At 44.0% G+C, this 18,868-nt stretch overlaps 1 protein-coding gene across 3 annotated transcripts in view; it reads right to left on the minus strand.

Moving 5' to 3' along the window:
• The window catches only part of USP7 (ubiquitin specific peptidase 7), a 309,008-nt gene that overhangs the window by 2,959 nt on the left and 287,181 nt on the right, over window positions 1-18,868 (minus strand). For all 3 annotated transcript variants that reach the window (XM_063934275.1, XM_063934274.1, XM_063934273.1), the window contains 4 exons: window positions 16,155-16,254; window positions 15,521-15,640; window positions 11,687-11,758; window positions 610-700 (listed from right to left, as the gene is read on the minus strand). In XM_063934275.1, coding sequence (XP_063790345.1) covers window positions 610-700; window positions 11,687-11,758; window positions 15,521-15,640; window positions 16,155-16,254 — 383 coding nt within the window. The remainder of the gene's footprint in view (window positions 1-609; window positions 701-11,686; window positions 11,759-15,520; window positions 15,641-16,154; window positions 16,255-18,868) is intronic.

Raw genomic sequence — 18,868 nt, forward strand, 5'->3', positions numbered from 1 at the left:
CTTTGATCTCATCCACTGCTCTTCAAACTGGCACATTACTGAGATAGTCAGGAGAAAATGACCCACTGTAAGTGCAGATGCATGGAGGTATAGCTGTACATAATTAGCACACATTGCAGTCCATATAAAGTGGTGCAGCTACACTTACTGAGAGAAATCCTATTGATTTTATGTAACAAACAGACACGACTGGCAGTGGAACGTTGTTTATGACCCTAAATCTTTTGATTGTGAATAAACAGTTTTATTTTCATGATAAACCGAACAGTGGGTCATTTACTCCCAACTATTTCTACAATATCTGTCTCTCCACTTTTTCTTACCAGCTCCCTTTCCAAGCTGGGACTGCGCTGAAAACATCCTTATTGTTGTCACGTGTATGCTTTTACTAGGGGAGGAACCTAGCTAGTTTTGTGGCTGCATCCTACCTTTACTGCTCCTATACACAGAAGCTGCGCAAATAATTTATCATATCCTATAATAAAACCCTTAATTATGTTCACGCGTTTCCATGTTCAATAGACATTTTCTCTACAGTATATAGGGACATTGCTACAATCTTTACAAAGGCACCTTTACACCATTATAGATATTGGAGATTTTACTCACCAGGTTGGGGCTCAAAATCTTTCAAACTCACTTCATAATCCTCTTCATTAATGTACTGATGCCGGCCCATCATTACAATAGCAAATTTGAACTGTAATAATTTTGAAAGACAGACATTTATAGATATTAACATTCTTCAATTCAATAAAGCTGTCTATGTCCTAATCAATAGTACATCTTCACAAAAACAGCTGGAACTCGTTTAAGAAACTGAACTTTTACAACACACACAGGAAGTAAACATTAAAATAAACCTCTAAATTGCTTGAGAGTTTATACCACCGGTAAGACCTGTAAATGCTGCAGCACTGAGTCTACCAATGTCTAGAATTGTATAGAAGGGATGTAGAACACAAGGAAGTCAATCAATTGATGTTTCATGGTGATTTAAAATGGTCTCAGGCAACTTTCCAGAATATCACTAATATGCTTTATTGGACTCATATGTGGTAGCTCAGAATGACAGGACATACAGTATAGAGACCATCAGTATCATGCTCCTCAAAACCACTGGGTAGGCACGCGTGCTCCATGGGTGGAAGCAATATACACCCTGGAGCCACCCATGCCAATAAGGAAAAGAATGTTGCAGCATTGGGTAAAGATAATAGTAGTTATGTAGTAATTAGTATCAGTATTGCCTCCTAAGGACTGTACTACAACCATGCTGGAAAACTGTGCTTTATATCAGTACATAACCACCAGAAAACAGACTGTATTGAACAAGGGCTGATAATTGATCTTATCATATTGCCCTTCCTCTACTGCTCAGTAGTCCATTGTCCGTGCTCTGCATTGCCAGGTGTGATGAGCAACTGGCCTATGCCCTGCAATCAAATCAGACTATAATATCATGAGCTGTAGAATTAATAATGTAAGATTATTCATACCGAAAATAATGTGTCATTATGCCAGAAATGCTAATGATGGGAAGTGAAAATATTCACCTAATGTTTTTAGTAGCACTTATACACGTTGAGTATCCCATATCCAAATATTCCGAAATACGGAATATTCCGAAATACAGAATTTTTTGAGTGAGAGTGAGATAGCGAAATTTTGTTTTCTGATGGCTCAATGTACACAAACTTTGTTTAATACACAAAGTTATTAAACATTGTATTAAATGACCTTCAGGCTGTGTGTATAAGGTGTATATGAAACATAAGTGAATTGTGTGAATGTACACACACTTTGTTTAATGCACAAAGTTATTAAAAATATTGGCTAAAATTACCTTCAGGCTGTATGTATAAGGTGTATATGTAACATAAATGCATTCTGTGCTTAGATTTAGGTCCTATCGCCATGATATATCATTATGGTATGCATTTATTCCAAAATATGGAAAAATCCGATATCCAAAATACTTCTGGTCCCAAGCATTTTGGATAAGGGATACTCAACCTGTATTGCCTTCTAAGTGAATAGTTTTAACAAAACCATGACACAGATGTGCCCCCCAGAAAGTGTAACCATGATATCCTTTCAATGCTGGAGACATGCATTCAAGTCATTAAGCAGGAGAAAAACACTCATCCATGTAGAGAGAACATTAACGAAAACCATACGCTGCATCCGGAAAGTATTCACAGAACTTCACTTTTTCCACATTGGTATGTTACAGCCTTATTCCAAAATGGAATAAATTAATTTTTTCCCTTAAAATTCTACACACAATACCCCATAATGCCAACGTGAAGAAAGTGTTTTTGTTTATTAATTTGCAAAAATGTAAAAAACAAAAAAACAAACTAAGAAATCACATGTACATAAGTATTCACAGCCTTTGCTCAATACTTTGTTGATGCACCTTTAGCAGCAATTACAGACTAAAGTCTTCTTAAATATGATGCCACAAGCTTGGCACACCTATCTTTGGTCAGTTTCGCCCATTCCTCTTTGCAGCACCTCTCAAGCTCCATCAGGTTGGATGGGAAGCGTCGGTGCACAGCCATTTTCAGATCTCTCGAGAGATGTTCAATTGGATTCAAATCTGGGCTCTGGCTGGGCCACCCAATGACATTCACAGTTGTCCTGAAGCCACACCTTTGATATTTTGGCTGTGTGCTTAGGGTAGTTGTCCTTCTGAAAGATGAACAGTGGCCCCGTCTGAGGTCAAGAGCGCTCTGGAGCAGGTTTTCATCCAGGATGTGCCTGTACATTGCTGCATTCATCTTTCCCTGTATCGTGACTAGTCTCACAGTTCCTGTCACTGAAAAACATCCCCACAGCATGATGCTGCCACCACCATGCTTCACTGTAGGGATGGTATTGGCCTGGTGATGAGTGGTGCCTGGTTTCCTCCAAACATGGGCTCCGGTATGAATGGTCGACCATGTTATGGTCGACAGTCATTAGGTCGACCACTATTGGTCGACATTGGCATGGTCGACACATGAAAATGGTCGACAATTTTTTTCTTTTTTGGTGTAGTTTTCTGCGTTAAGTGACGGGGAACCCCAATTAGTGCACCGCGTCCGCTCGCCATGCTTCGGGGCAAGGTGCCTCGCTGCGCTCGGCACAGATTACAGTTCCCAATCGTAGTCCACGTGGATCGTAAAGTATGGAAAAGTTCCCCAAAAGAGAATAAAAATAGGATTTTGGTACTTACCGATAAATCCTTTTCTCCTAGTCCGTAGAGGATGCTGGGGACTCCAAAAGGACCATGGGGTATAGACGGGATCCGCAGGAGCTTGGGCACACTAAAAAGACTTAATCTGGGTGTGAACTGGCTCCTCCCTCTATGCCCCTCCTCCAGACCCCAGTTATAAGAACTGTGCCCAGGAGAGACGGACATTTCAAGGAAAGATTTTTGTTTAAACTAAGGGCTACAAAACTACCAGCCCACACCACAAACAGACCGTACAACCGGAGTAACTTTAAACCAGATAACAGTATGCATTAACACCAGCAACAAGCTGCAATAAACAATACACAACCTGTGTATAAACCAATTTAACCAGCAAGAAAAACACTGCAAGTAATAGTCCGCACCGGGACGGGCGCCTAGCATCCTCTACGGACTAGGAGAAAAGGATTTATCGGTAAGTACCAAAATCCTATTTTCTCTTACGTCCTAGAGGATGCTGGGGACTCCAAAAGGACCATGGGGATTATACCAAAGCTCCAGAACGGGTGGGAGAGCGCGGACGACTCTGCAGCACCGACTGAGCAAACGCCAGGTCCTCATCGGCCAGGGTATCAAACTTATAGAACTTAGCAAATGTGTTAGACCCCGACCAAGTAGCCGCTCGGCAAAGTTGTAACGCCGAAACGCCTCGGGCAGCCGCCCAAGATAAGCCCACCTTCCTGGTAGAATGGGCTTTTACTGACTTCGGCACCGGTAGTCCGACCGAAGAGTGAGCCTGCTGGATCGTACTACAAATCCAGCGTGCAATAGTCTGTTTTGAAGCGGGATGACCAATCTTGTTGGCAGCATACAAGATAAAAACGCCTCAGTCTTCCTAGCAACAGCTGTCCTAGAAACGTAGATCATCAACGCTCTTACAACATCCAGAGATTTTGGAATCACCACCGCTTTCGTAGCCACCGGAACCACAATAGGTTGGTTAATGTGAAATGAAGAAACCACCTTCGGTAGAAATTGTTGACGAGTCCTCAATTCCGCCCTATCCGAATGAAAAATTAAGTACGGGCTCTTATGAGATAAAGCCGCCAACTCTGACACCCGCCTGGCAGATGCCAGTGCCAAAAGCATAACCACCTTCCAAGTGAGAAACTTCAACTCAACCTTACGCAAAGGTTCAAACCAGGAAGACATGAGAAACCGTAAGACCACATCAAGGTCCCATGGAGCTACTGGAGGTACAAACGGAGGATTGATATGCATTACTCATTTCACAAAGGTCTGAACCTCTGGGAGGGCAGCTAATTCTTTTTGAAAGAAAATAGACAAAGCCGAAATCTGCACTTTGATGGAACCCAATTTCAGGCCTGCATCTACGCCCGCCTGTAAAAAGTGGAGAAAGCGACCCAAGTGAAAATCTTCCGTATGAGCCATTTTAGACTCACACCAGGAAACATACTTCCTCCAAATACGGTGATAATGTTTCGCCGTAACCTCCTTCCAAGCCTTAATGAGAGTTGGAATGACCTCCCTGGGATTACCCTTACGAGCTAAGATCTGGCGCTCAACCTCCATGCCGTCAAACGCAGCCGTGGTAAGTCTGGAAACACGCATGGACCCTGCAACAACAGATCCTCTCTTAGAGGAAGCGGCCAAGGATCTTCCACCAGTAAGTCCTGAAGATCCGGGTACCAGGCCATTCTTGGCCAGTCTGGGACGACGAGAATCGCCTTAACCGTTGCACGGCGAATGATCCCCAGTAGCCTTGGAATGAGAGGAAGTGGAGGGAACACATACACCGACTGGAACACCCACGGAGACACCAGGGCATCCTCTGCACTGGCTTGGGGGTCCCTTGACCTGGAACAATACCTCGGGAGCTTCTTGTTGAGACGAGACGCCATCATGTCGATCAACGGAATTCCCCAGCGTTCTGTCACCTCTGCAAATACCTCTTGGTGAAGAGCCCACTCTCCCGGATGGAGATCGTGTCTGCTGAGGAAATCTGCTTCCCAGTTGTCCACCCCCGGTAGGCAGACCGCTGACAGTGCGCTCACGTGTTGTTCCGCCCAGCGAAGGATTTTTGTGGCCTCCACCATTGCCGCTCTGCTCCTTGTTCCGCCTTGACGGTTTATATGTGCCACCGCTGTGATGTTGTCGGACTGTACCAGGACAGGACGACCCTGAAGAAGACTTCTTGCTTGTAGCAGGCCGTTGTAAATGGCTCTTAACTCGAGAATATTTATGTGGAGACAGGCTTCCTGGAGCGACCATTTTCCCTGGAAGTTTCTTTCTTGGGTGACTGCGCCCCAGCCTCGGAGACTTGCATCTGTTGTCAGAAGTACCCAATCCTGGATACCGAATCTGCATCCCCCTAGGAGGTGATGACCTTGTAGCCACCACAGGAGAGAAATTCTGGCTCTGGGAGATAAACTTATCTTCCGGTGAATGTGCAGGTGAGACCCGGACCATTTGCTCAGCAAGTCCCACTGAAACACCCGGGCGTGAAACCTGCCAAATGGTATGGCTTCGTACGCCGCAACCATCTTCCCCAGAACCAGAGTACAATGATGGATCGACACACTCGTCGGCCTCAGAAGTTCCCTGACCATCGTCTGCAGTTCCAGAGCCTTTTCTTCTGGAAGAAATACCTTCTGTAAATCCGTGTCCAGAATCATGCCCAGAAAAGGAAGCAGAGTGGTCGGAATCAACTGGGATTTTGGCAAATTGAGCACCCAACCGTGCTGTTGCAGAACCGACAGTGACAACTCTACAATTCTCAGCAACCGTTCCTTGGACCTCGCCTTTATCAGGAGATCGTCCAAGTACGGGATAATTGAAACCCCTTGTTTGCGAAGAAGAACCATCATTTCCGCCATGACTTTGGTGAAAATCCTCGGAGCCGTGGAAAGCCCAAACGGCAACGTCTGAAATTGGTAATGAGAATCCTGTATCGCAAACCTGAGAAAAGCCTGATGAGGAGGATATGTCGGCACATGTAAGTAGGCATCCTTTATGTCGACTGACGCCATAAAATCCCCCCCCTCCAGGCTGGCAATCACCGCTCGAAGGGATTCCATCTTGAACACTATCAAGTATGGATTGAGGGATTTTAGATTTAGAATTGGTCTGACCGAACCGTCCGGTTTCAGCACCACAAAGAGGCTTGAGTAGAACCCCTCACCCCGCTGGGACGAGGGAACAGGAATAATGATCCTCTGTAGACACAATTTTTTAATTGCTGCTAGCACCACCTCCCTGTCCGGAAGAACTACTGGTAATGCCGAAATTAAGAACCGGTGAGGGGGCATCTCCTGAAACTCCAGTTTGTATCCTTGAGACACGATCTCTAACACCCAAGGATCCAGGTCTGATTGAATCCAGACCTGACTGAATATCCGAAGATGGCCCCCCACCGGTCCGGACTCCCCCAGGGAAGCCCCAGCGTCATGCGGTGGACTTGGTAGCAGCAGGGGAGGACTTTTGGTCCTGTGCGCCTGAGCCTGCAGGAGGTTTCCTTCCCCCTTCCTCTACCCTTTGAAGCGAGGAAGGACAAACCTTTTCCACGCCTGTATTTATTGTGACGAAAGGACTGCATTTGCTGATGTGGTGCCTTTTTCTGTTGTGTGGGCACATAAGGAAGAAAAGAGGACTTACCCGCAGTCGCGGTCGAGACCAGGTCCGCCAAGCCGTCCCCAAACAAGACAGTACCTTTGAAGGGTAGTGCTTCCATAGACCTCTTGGAGTCGGCATCAGCGTTCCATTGATGGATCCACAGGGCCCTCCTGGCAGATATCGACATGGCATTGGTTCTTGAACCCAAGAGACAGACATCCCTCGCAGCGTCCTTTAGGTAATCTGCAGCGTCCTTGATATAAACGAGAGTTAAAAGGACATTATCTTTGTCAGGGGTATCCATATCACAAGCTAAATTCTCAGCCCATTTAGCAATAGCACTACTCACCAATACTGACGCCACAGCGGGGTCTGAGCAAAGCCCCCGAATTAGCGAAAATGGACTTCAGACACGTCTCCAAATTGCGATCCGCCGGATCTTTGAGAGCTGCCATGTCAGGAGATGGAAGTGCCACCTTCTTAGACAAACGGGATAGAGCTTTATCAACATTTGGAGATGTCTCCCATTTTTCCCTGTCATCAGAGGGGAACGGATACGCCATGTAAATCCTCTTGGGAATCTGCCATTTCTTATCCGGCGACTCCCAAGCCTTTTCACAAAGAGTATTCATTTCATGAGAGGGGGGAAAATTCACCTCAGGTTTTTTCTCCTTGAACAAGCAAATCCTTGTTTCCTGTACCGCAGGTTCATCAGAAATGTGTAAAACATCTTTTATAGCCACAATCATGTACTGAATACTCTTAACTAACCGTGGATGTAAAACTGCCTCAGTGAAATCGACCTCGGAATCAGAGTCCGTGTCGGTATCAGTATCTACCACTTGAGTAAATGGCCTCTTATGGGACACGGATGGGGTCTGTACCTGAGACAAAGCCTCTTCCATGGACTTTTTCCACACCTGCGTCTGTGACTCAGACTTATCTAACCTCTTTGATAAGGAAGCTACATTGGAATTTATCGTATTGAGCAGTGCTAGCAAATCAGGTGTCGGCTGCGTCGACAGTCCCAATTCTAGCCCCGCATCCACACCCCCAATAGCCTCCTCTGGTGAATAACATTCAGCCTCAGACATGCAGACACGTAGTGCCGACACACCCCAACACACAGAACGTCCCAGCTAGGTAAAAGGCGCACAATGAAGCCCAGAGAGAGGACACAGAGGGAGTATGCCAGCTCACACCCCAGCGCCCATATATCGACACAAACGATATATGTACCCAGCGCTGCCTTTGTTAAATTCAAGCACCACACTGCGGCCCCCCTTGGAAATGCCCCCCGTTACTTTGTAGAGAAGCGTGGAGGTCCCGGCAGCGTCTATCCCTCAGCCGCGTGTAGGGAGAAAATGGCGCCCGTGAGCTGCGGGACGAAGCTCCGCCCCCTTCCCGGCAGGCTTCGGCCCGCCAATTTCAAAATTGAAAGAAAATGCCGGCGGGGGTCTGTAAAGGGTGCCGAGGCACCTACAATCTCTTTATGCCGCCCTCAACTCCAGTAACATGCCGCCCCCCCCCCAGTGAAATACCGTTGGTGATGTGTGTGGGAGCATGGAGCACAGCGTTGCCGCTGTGCTGTACCTTTACTGAAGTCTTCTGCCGTCCTGAAGTCTTCTGTTCTTCTCATACTCACCCGACTTCTGTGAGGGGGCGACGGCGTGGCTCCGGGAACAAGCAGCTAGGCGCACCAAGTGATCGAACCCTCTGGAGCTAATGGTGTCCAGTAGCCGAGAAGCAGAGCCCTTAAACTAAGAAGAAGTAGGTCTGCTTCTCTCCCCTCACTCCCACGCTGCAGGGAGCCTGTAGCCAGCAGGTCTCCCTGAAAATAAAAAACCTAACAAAAGTATTTTTCTAGAGAAACTCAGTAGAGCTCTCCTAGTGTGCATCCAGTCACTCCTGGGCACAAAGTCTAACTGGGGTCTGGAGGAGGGGCATAGAGGGAGGAGCCAGTTCACACCCAGATTAAGTCTTTTTAGTGTGCCCAAGCTCCTGCGGATCCCGTCTATACCCCATGGTCCTTTTGGAGTCCCCAGCATCCTCTAGGATGCAAGAGAGAAAAAAATGTGAAAAACTCATGTCGACCGTTTCACATGTCACCCATTTTCATGTGTCGACCATGTGTCCATGTCGACCATAACATAGTCGACCATCCAAACGGATACCCCAAACATGACGCCTAGCATTCACGCCAAAGAGTTCAATCTTTGTCTCATCAGACCAGAGAATTTTGTTTCTCATGGTCAGAGTCCTTCAGGTGCGTTTTGGCAAACTCCAGGTGGGCTGCCGTGTACTTTTTACTAAGGAGTAGCTTCCGTCTGGCCACTCTACCATAAAGGCCTGATTAGTAGATTGCTGCAGAGATGGTTGTCCTTCTGGAAGGTTCTCTTCTCTCCACAGAGGAATGCTGTAGCTCTGCTAGAGTGACCATCCGATTCTTGGTCACCTCCCTGACTAGGGCCCTTCTCCCCCGATTGCTCAGTTTAGACGGCCGGCCAGCTCTAGAAAGAGTCCTGGCGGCTACGAACCTCTTCCATTTATGGATGATGGAGACCACTGTGCTCATTGGGACCTTCAAAGCAGCAGATATTTTTCTGTACCCTTCCCCAGATTTGTGCCTCAAGACAATCCTGTCTCGGAGGTCTACAGTCAATTCCTTTGACTGTATGCTTGGTTTGTGCTCAGACATGCACTGTCAAGTGTGGAACTTTATATAGACAGGTGTATGGCCTTTCCAAATCATGTCCAATCAACTGAATTTACCACAGGTAGACTCCAATTAAGTTGTAGGAACATCTCAAGGATGATCAGTGGAAACGATGCACCTGAGCTCAATCTTGAGCTTCATGCCAAAAGGCTGTTAATACTTATGTACATGTGATTTCTTAAGATTTTTAATAAATTAGCAAAAATCTCATAAAAAACGTTTTTTCACGTTGTCGTTATGGGGTATTGTGTATAGAATTGAGGGAAAAATTAATTTATTTCATTTTGGAATAAGGCTGTAACATAACAAAATGTGGAAAAAGTGAAGCGATGTGAATACTTCCCGGATGCACTGTAACTCATCCCTGGGAAACCTGTAGTCTGTTTTTTACAACTCCACTGCCAGGTGCCACAATCTGTGTTTGCAAACTCAGTATATACTGTAATAGACTTTCGAAATGCAAAGTTCCAAGATCATAAAATGTTCAGATGAGAACAAATACATAGCTTTTATAGTTTTGTTTATTGTGATATTCAACTGTCCAGTTTCGGTGAGCCAGTACCCACTGTAACCTCAGTTTTCCTTTCTTGGATAACATACGTGGAACCCAGGGTGGCGTTTTGCTGTAGTCCATCCACCTCCACTAATACTGTATTAACAAACTTTTCACTGATCACTTCATCTGAATCCATCTGGAGGTGCTGGGTTAGAGTGTGGGCTATGAAGGTTAGGCACAAGAAACACTAAAAACTAACTACTCACCCCTCTAATCCCCCACCACCTCCAGCAAGCCTCAGGTCTACGTTTAGCTAAGCTGCATGGAGAAAGAACGAGAGAATAGAGTAAAAAAGAAACCAGACAAAAAGTGGAGGGGTCGCAGTGTCGGTGCAGCCGGTGACGTCTGGAAACCGCGGCGTCCGTTCCCTGCACGTGGACCCGGCTGCACCGAGCTGTGTGGAGCAGGTGAGCCCACTTACCAATTTGTTGTCATTGTCGGTTTGGGTATAAATGTGCAAATTGTTTGTCAATTTGTGTATTATTGTCCGATGTAAGCCGGAAACGTGACGTAGGAATAAACTTTTAACCCGCCGTCCGTGTGACCTGTTACTACATTGGGTCACTAGACCCGGGGAGGGCACCAGAGCAAGATAAAGTGAGAGACCTGTAAGCCACTGCAGAAGCTCCCAAAATGGCGCCGCACCATTGTGCATTCAGTGGCAGTACAGCGGGACCTAGTGGCTAGTGGTCAGCGGTGGAGCGATGATGTAACAGGCATCGGTAACACAGGGCAGCACCCCCCCCCCCCCCCTCCCAACACAGTCAGAGGTAGGGGTGCTCACTGCCACACATGGGGACCACATAAGGCACAGACAAACACATACACCAGGTACACAGCCCAGCGCTGTCAAGGCAGACTGTGCTTACCTTATAGAAGACTCCTCAGACAAACTGTGATCCGAAAGAGGGAGACCCAGGGACCAGATGGTTTGGTAACTCCCCCAGAGGCAAAGCAGAGTGATGAGAGCTCACAGCTGGTCCTAACTATCTAACCTCACTCTGATAATGCTAGTCTCCATTATGGGGACTAAGCACTGTGTGAAATAGAAATAAACATAACTAAAACCTAGCTAAAGACTAAGCAGAAAAAAAAGAAAAGGGAAAAAAAAAAGTATGCCTACCTCCAAGGCACAAAAAACAAGACTTAGGCTTGCTGGAGGTGGTGGGGGGTTAGAGGGGGAAGGAGCTAGTATTTTTGTGTTTCTTGTGCCTAACCTCCTTAGTCCACACTCTATCCCAGAGGTACTGACGTAGCGTCCCCCAGATGGATGATAGAGGAATCCAAGGAGATCAGCAGTTTCTGAAATACTCAAAGCACAGTCGCTTAGAGGACATTTCTTCGCTTTCTGGTGTTTGGTCTGAACAACTGAACCTCCTGAACATGTTTGCATGTGTTTATGCATTGAGTTGCTCCTACATGATTGGCTGATAAGATATATGTATTAATAAGCACATGTACCAGATAGTCACCATTTACTGTACATGTAGCTACTTGCTTAGTAACAAATATATAGTAGTAGCAGAAGATTCATCTGAACTAAATTAAGAGGTACAATTAGAAATGATCTGACAGGAGTCCAATTCAATTGCAACACTACCTTTTCAAACTCTTTTTCTTGTATTTCCAGCATAGCTTGAATCCTCTTCATTACTTCTCTGAAAGGCTCACCCTAATAAGAAATAGTCCTTGAATTTAGTTCTTGAAATAATGTTTAGTGTGATAAGTTAACCTGGCAAAATCAAGAACAGCTCCTTTAACAAGCAAACTTCAATAACAATTTGCAGTTAGCTTTCACCATTGCAAGCATATATAAAACATGGCACACTTTAAAGCAGCAATCCCCATTTAGACTTGATTTTTATTCATTAAATAGTAAGTATGGAAGAGTGGGGCAAGATGAGCCAGTGGGTAAATTGACACACCCCCTGTATCTAGGCAACATTCGTCATCATGTGACCATAAATCATGGGTCTTCAACCTGTGGCTCTCCAACTGCTGTGAAACTACACATCCCAGCATGCCTGGCCACAGTTTTGCTATCAAGGTATGCTTAAACTGAGGCAGGGCATGCTGGGATGTGTAGTTCCACAGCAGCTGGAGGGACGCCGGTTGAAGACCCATGCCATAAATTGAAGAAGCACCCATTATTTCTATCTAGCTGTGATGGAAGAGGAGGACATGGTAAAGAGGCAAGTATATTCCCCCCCCCACAAGAAACTGTTTTTCCTCTCAAAATACATTTCCTACATGTCCGGTATAATGACATGTCAAACCAAATTTATCCAGGTATAAAGATATTTATCACTAGTTACCAGCCCGTCAAAATGACGGATCATCATAACAGTAATGTCAACGCCGACTGCTATGCGCACGGAACTGAGCCACACTTTAATTGCACAGTTGGACGCCATCCAGAGATGAGGAGCAGCGTTAGCCTTTTATTACAGTATATAGAATACATATTGGTGATTTTCCAATGTATAAAACATTTAGGTAAAGATTAGCCGAATTATGAAGCTAGGCATTTTTTTCCAAAATGGTGGCTGTGGGGTAAATTGAGCCAGTTTTAAACGGAGGGCGACAGAGTTACTTGTCAGAAGAATCCGGGGGAGTGCTGGCACACAGTAACTCACTTTTCCATTTAAGGAAAATTATGTGGTACTCTCCACACAAAGGGGGAGATTTATCAAAAGCATAGAGAAAGTACCAATCAACTCCTAATGGTCACGTTTCATACACAGGGGTTGATGTACTGTATCAAGCAATGTAAATAGTGGATAAGGGGGGCAGTGGTTGCTATGGGCAACTTCTCTAACCAGCTTTGAGGAAGCATTTATACAGTATAATCTATAAAATGAAAAGTAAAAAACGATTAGTTGCTATGGGCAACTTCTTCACATTTTTTACGGCTTGATACATCAACCCTACAATCTGTAAAATAAACTTTGTAAGCAGAGTGGTTAGTACTTTATTTCTTCTCCAAACCACCCCAATGTGATTAGCTGGAGGAATGGCAAAGAGGGAGCAATACTACATTATTTCCCTGCAATGTTGGTAGGTGAAATGTTGAGTAGTCACTGAAATGCCAATAGATGTATGAAAACTGTTTAATTGCTTAATGGTAATTATTATTTAGTTGGCTTTATATTATTTAAAGTTGCCTTTAAAAACAATAATTAAGACTAGTTGGTAAATGAAACTGTTTGTAAATGTCTTTTTTATTTATCTTTTTTTATTATGCCCATATTTAAACATGAAAACGTCAATTGGTCAGTTTAGCCCCAGATGGCTCAATTTACCCACAGAGTAAGATCAACTTACACCTAAATCTGAGTTAAATTGAGCCTTTTACAAGACCATTTTTTTTTTAAAAGTCCTATTTTCCTAGCGTTTTGTCATATATGCATTTTTTATATAACGATTGGCAGAACCTGCATCAAGAATTAAGGGTAGATGTTTACGTTTTACTTCTTAAGTAAAAATTGGCTCATCTTACACCACTCTCCCCTACCTTTAATTCATGCATCAAATAGTTATTTTCCTCTTACAAATCAATATCTCATTTGAATACCTCTCTGGAGGGCAACCAAATATGGCTACCACATGGCCATAGCTTTCACCATGTCATGTGATAACATATGGGGGGAGGTGTGTCACAGTGCATAGTATGGACACAAAATACATGGTGTGACTGCCAGTCAACTAAAGAGATACAGGCTCACAAGTTGTCAAGAGATACAGGCTCACAAGTTGTCATGTTTAGAAAGAGACGGGTGGGAGGAGAAGGACAAGGATGGTGCAGTGAAAACAAAAATCATAGGGGTATTCCAAATCCTTCTCCTAACTAAATCATATGCCATGTGATTGTGGTTGCCATGGTAGTCATATAATGCTGGAGAATAATTTATTAGCAGACACAAACCAAAGAGAAATAGTAAATATATATATTCTTATAATTATACAGATAAATTATATATTTTTTCTTTTATAGTTTTCGATCTGTATATTAAAGCACGATCCTCTCACAAATGCACACACATACACACAAGTTTATAACAGTAACTGATCACAACTGCATATGTTTAATATAACCTCAATTTACCAGTGGGACATAATGAGACTCCTATAAATGGCTACACTACACAGCATACAAAACCCCAGTAGTTGCTATTTTCATAAGCAACATTAAAATTACCAGATTATAGAAAATGTATTTAATTTCATGAGAAATATCTTTTATACAGTATGGTCAGCTTTTAAAAAGCTACACTTCCTCACTGCAGTGTGTACATATAGGCCACCGGCAGACTCTGAGCCATTATGGCACATGCTAACTGCACTGTGAAAGTTGCGCACAGATATGGCAAGGAACTCACTCAACACAGCAGCAGCAGAGAGAGGAAGTGTACAAAGTCAGAGAGCTGGAATTGATCCAGTCAGATCTCATTTGTAAAGTAGACTACAGCGTTCGAATGTAAAAAAGTATGAATAAGCAAGGAGCATTTTTAGTTTAATGAGCAATCAAGTTTAGGGGCCCATTTATCAACGAGTAGCAGCTTAAAATTCATTGCATATGATAAATGGTGCTCAAGCCAAACAGCTTCCAACTGTCATTTATCAAACATATGATCATAATGAGCCGATTGGCTGGAGCACCATTTATCATACGCAGCACGTTTTAAATGACTAAAACTTGTTGATATATGAGCCCAGTTTTTTATGTTTGAGTACAGAGTAAAAAAATGACTGAACTGGTAGTAGACACCACCTTTCTAGTGATCTGGGGCATAGCTTTGCATCCATATAGGTCTCGTATTGTAGTTTTTTTTAAGTTAAAAAGTATACAATTTAAATATGCATATAAGGTGACAGAACACAGCAACAAACTGACAAAAATATCATGTGCATTGATGTATTCAAACACAAAAAACCCCTACAAATCGCATTTTCTATAGTGTACACCAGAGGTTCCCAAACTGTGTGCCGTGGATCCCTGGGGTGCCTCGGGACACTTGCAGGGGTGCCCTGGGTTGGTGGTCCAGGACCAATTCAAATTACTCATGGTCAATATAATAGGCAAAACCAGTGCTGGTGGCTTCCAGTCCATAAATATGTTGGCAAACAGAAGTAAATTTTGTCCCTCACCACACAACTGACCCTAAGGATGACATATAAACACGATCTACTTAATGTAATATTTCTTTCTAAATTTCTCAATAAGACATTTTTGGCCTAGGGGTGCCGTGAAAAAAATTCTGATATTCTAGGGTGCCGTGATTCAAAAAAGTTTGGTAACCACTGGTGTACACAATTTACTTCTCTATATGGTTTACCTTAACTTAATAAATACAGCTACAATTTGCCAAATGCTGATGATGAAAAGCAAGAACCTAATCAGAACCTTGTAGGTAATGGATAAATGTATACATACCTGTTGTATCCTTAGCAAAAATGGGATTCCAAATGTGCCAAACACCTCCTTGTGAAAATGTGCCACAGTAATTAGCATCTCATTTTCTTTATCTATGTCTACCTGGTCCAGAGGGATTTCCTGTAACACCATTGAAAAAGACTGTAGGAATACAAGCTCAATTTTTTGTTCTAGACAAGTATCAATACATCAACTGTCAGTTTCAATAGCACCTCAACAATAGGCAGTGCAGATTGTGTAATTGTTAACATTACTGCCTCACATAACTGAGGTCATGGGTTCGATTCCCACCATGGCTGTGTGTTTATATATGCTCCCTGTGCTTGCGTGGGTTTACTCTGGGTACTCCGGTTTCCTCCCACAATCCTAAAATATACTGGTAGGTTACTTGGCTCTCAATGAAATTAACCATAGCGTGAATGTGTGTGTAATAAGCGCCACTGAAGCAGGGACTGATGTGAATGACTAAATATTCTGTAAAGTGCTGCGGAGTATTTGTGTGTTATATAAATAACTGGTAATAAGTAATAAACAAAGGAAGCCTACTGACTGCAATAGTGATTATATAGAGCCTCTGTAATACAAAGATTACAGAAAAGCAATTCAATCAGGAAATAGCTGCCCATCAATTTACCTCTATTCGAAATGTTCGACTTGTAGCAGGTGATAAGCACTCTAGTAGTTCTTCCTCTTGGTGTACCCCGATTATCTTGTAGCTTACAATCTCTAACAGCCTTAAAAATAAAATCAATTCATTTCATATACATTGGATTTGGTTTGAGAATAAAAGCATTACTGTGAATGCATAAAGCTCATGCTAAATTAGCAGGGATATCACACCGTTCTGTTGTACAGGCCCATCTATGACGAAAAAGAATACAGAAAATATCTACTGTCCCAAAATACCAGATTACTTAACAGAAAGCAATACAATATATTCAGAATATTAGTCAGCAATTTTACTTACCGTAAATTCTCTCTCTGAGTCCATCTGGGGGACGCTGCGCACTTACAATTGAGTTAGAGTATGGAGTTTGGAACAAGCTATAAAAAGAACTCCTCCCCCTCTAACCCCTCCCATCAAGTCCCTGTTCACAGGAAGTATTCCTCAGTTAAAGTTTAACAAATCCAAGAGAGAACAGAATAACTAGACAAGAGGGAAGGGATCGCAGCGTTCCCCAGATGGACTCAAAGATTTTACGGTAAGTAAAAAAAAAAACAATTTTCTCAATCAATCATCTGGGGGATGCTGCGCACTTACAATTGGGATATCCCAAAGCAAGTCAAAGAGGGGGGGAAGCAGACGGAAAATCCACCCGTAAGATCAGACTCCCAACAGAGGCATCCCCCATACCAAAAGTATGGAAACAAGAGAATCCTGTGAAGGTTGCCGCTCTTCACAGCTGCAGAACAGAGGCACCTCCACGAACTCAGATGACCCCAAAGGCCAGTGGCACAAGCCCGCAGAGGGCCAGGAACAGGAACAGAAACTGCAAAGGACACATAAGGCTGCGGGATAGCAGATGTGACCCAACAATCCACAGTGTTCGTAGAGACCTGCAACCACGCTTGGGTGCAACACTAAGAAGTCCGTATGGCGATCGGTCTCCGTATAGGAAAGGGAATGTGTAAGGCTTGAAAGACCAGCAATAAGGCCAAGTGCCGACCTTCCCCGGACGACACAGGAAGCACATTGTGCTGATGAAGAGGAAAAGCAGATACAACCTGTGATTTGTAGTTAAGACCACCCTAACTTCAAAAGACAAAAACACCGTAAGAGAAAGAAACCGCAACTCAACAGAGAAGAGGCCGGAAAGGAGAAACAGGAGCCATACAAGGAAACTGTACAGGAAACACAGAACATCTGTAAGAATGTTGGTAACCAGCTCCGGAAAATAAATTCTAAAGCGGAACCGAGTCTCCAAAGATAAGACAAAGTAGTTCTGACAGCTATTTTGCAAAAAGGACAAGAGGCGGAAAAGACTAAGAACCTCAGCTGAGTGACCTTTGCAAACGCACAAAACAATGACAAGTGTTCTGGGCACTGTGATTGGTTAGTGAGCCGGAAACATAGCAGTGCTACTGACTGAGGCAAATTATTATTAATTTTTTTTTTTACTCTGGTGACGCTTTTCTCCACAATCACGCCGTCACAGTTAGACGAGACAAATCCCGGTGATGACACGAAGTTAAAAGTAGAGAGCCGGCCGAAGAGGTACCCTGTAAGAAGCCCTGGCCATCCTGGCCTGAAGCATTGCAGGGAAGAGTGAACAGGCAAATTCGGAGCAGATTAGGAAGACCGAAGGAGCCACCGGTCAAATGTGTTGAAGTACTCACTAGATTTTGCCAGAGGCAGAAATAAATATGCCAAATGAAAGTGACAAGGAGCTGACAAGACGTCCATGATTGCCACAAGAGGATCCCCGGAGCGATCACAGTACCAAGGAAGCCCTTTTTGCAGAGACGAGATGCCCTGAGGTCTATGTCAGCTAGTCACAGAGGTACACCAAAGCCAGAAATACCCGTTGATTACACATATTTCAAGGAAGAACAGCCTGACAACCCAGGAAGTCCACTTCCCAGTTGCCCATTCTGGAACTGGAGATGACCGATCTTGCCGGAACCCAAAATTCCGCCCTCTACATATGTTAGATACTGTTCCGATGGCTCTCCAGCTACAAGTGCCACTGCACATGATGATATAGGCCACTGTGGAAAGACCTTGTAGAAAACCTTGTGCTGGAGTCAAGTCGTTGTGGATCGCCCGTAGATCGGAAGTGACATATAGTGTTTTTGAAAATGCCAGAGTTGAAACCAAAAACCGTAACGTCTGAGACTACTGACTGTGGTTATGACCCTCCATGTCGAGACAGAATGAAGTCCTATGGGTCAGATTTGGATTGTGTAGTCACCAACGAGAATATTGTCGTATTTGAATTGAGAGACTGCACTGTTGTTTATGTAAACTCAATTCTGCCTGGGATTAATAACAGAATCAAAGATTGAAAAAAACAGGTATGAGACCAGGAGAATGGAGCCACCTGTAAAGTCACCACTATCCTGCAGAGGAAGTGTACACCATGGTGTACTGACCCCTGTGGAAACTGCCGAAGTGTATTCTGGTCAGTAAATCCTACACTCCGCCGAAGTTGGAGATAACTGGGGTCGAAAAGAAGACCCCTGAACACCATCCTCTGCGAAGGCTGAAATCCAGAACCAAGGTCCGCTGTAGATGTGTATGACAAAAGGTGCATGAAACAGAGCTCTTTTTGCAACAACCAACCCAATATTGCAGTGATGGGGAAGTAACAGTAAAAAATAATAATAATCCCAAAACCTTGATGATGG

This window comes from Pseudophryne corroboree, chromosome 7 (genome assembly GCF_028390025.1).
Source record: "Pseudophryne corroboree isolate aPseCor3 chromosome 7, aPseCor3.hap2, whole genome shotgun sequence".
Taxonomy (NCBI): Eukaryota; Metazoa; Chordata; class Amphibia; order Anura; family Myobatrachidae; genus Pseudophryne; species Pseudophryne corroboree.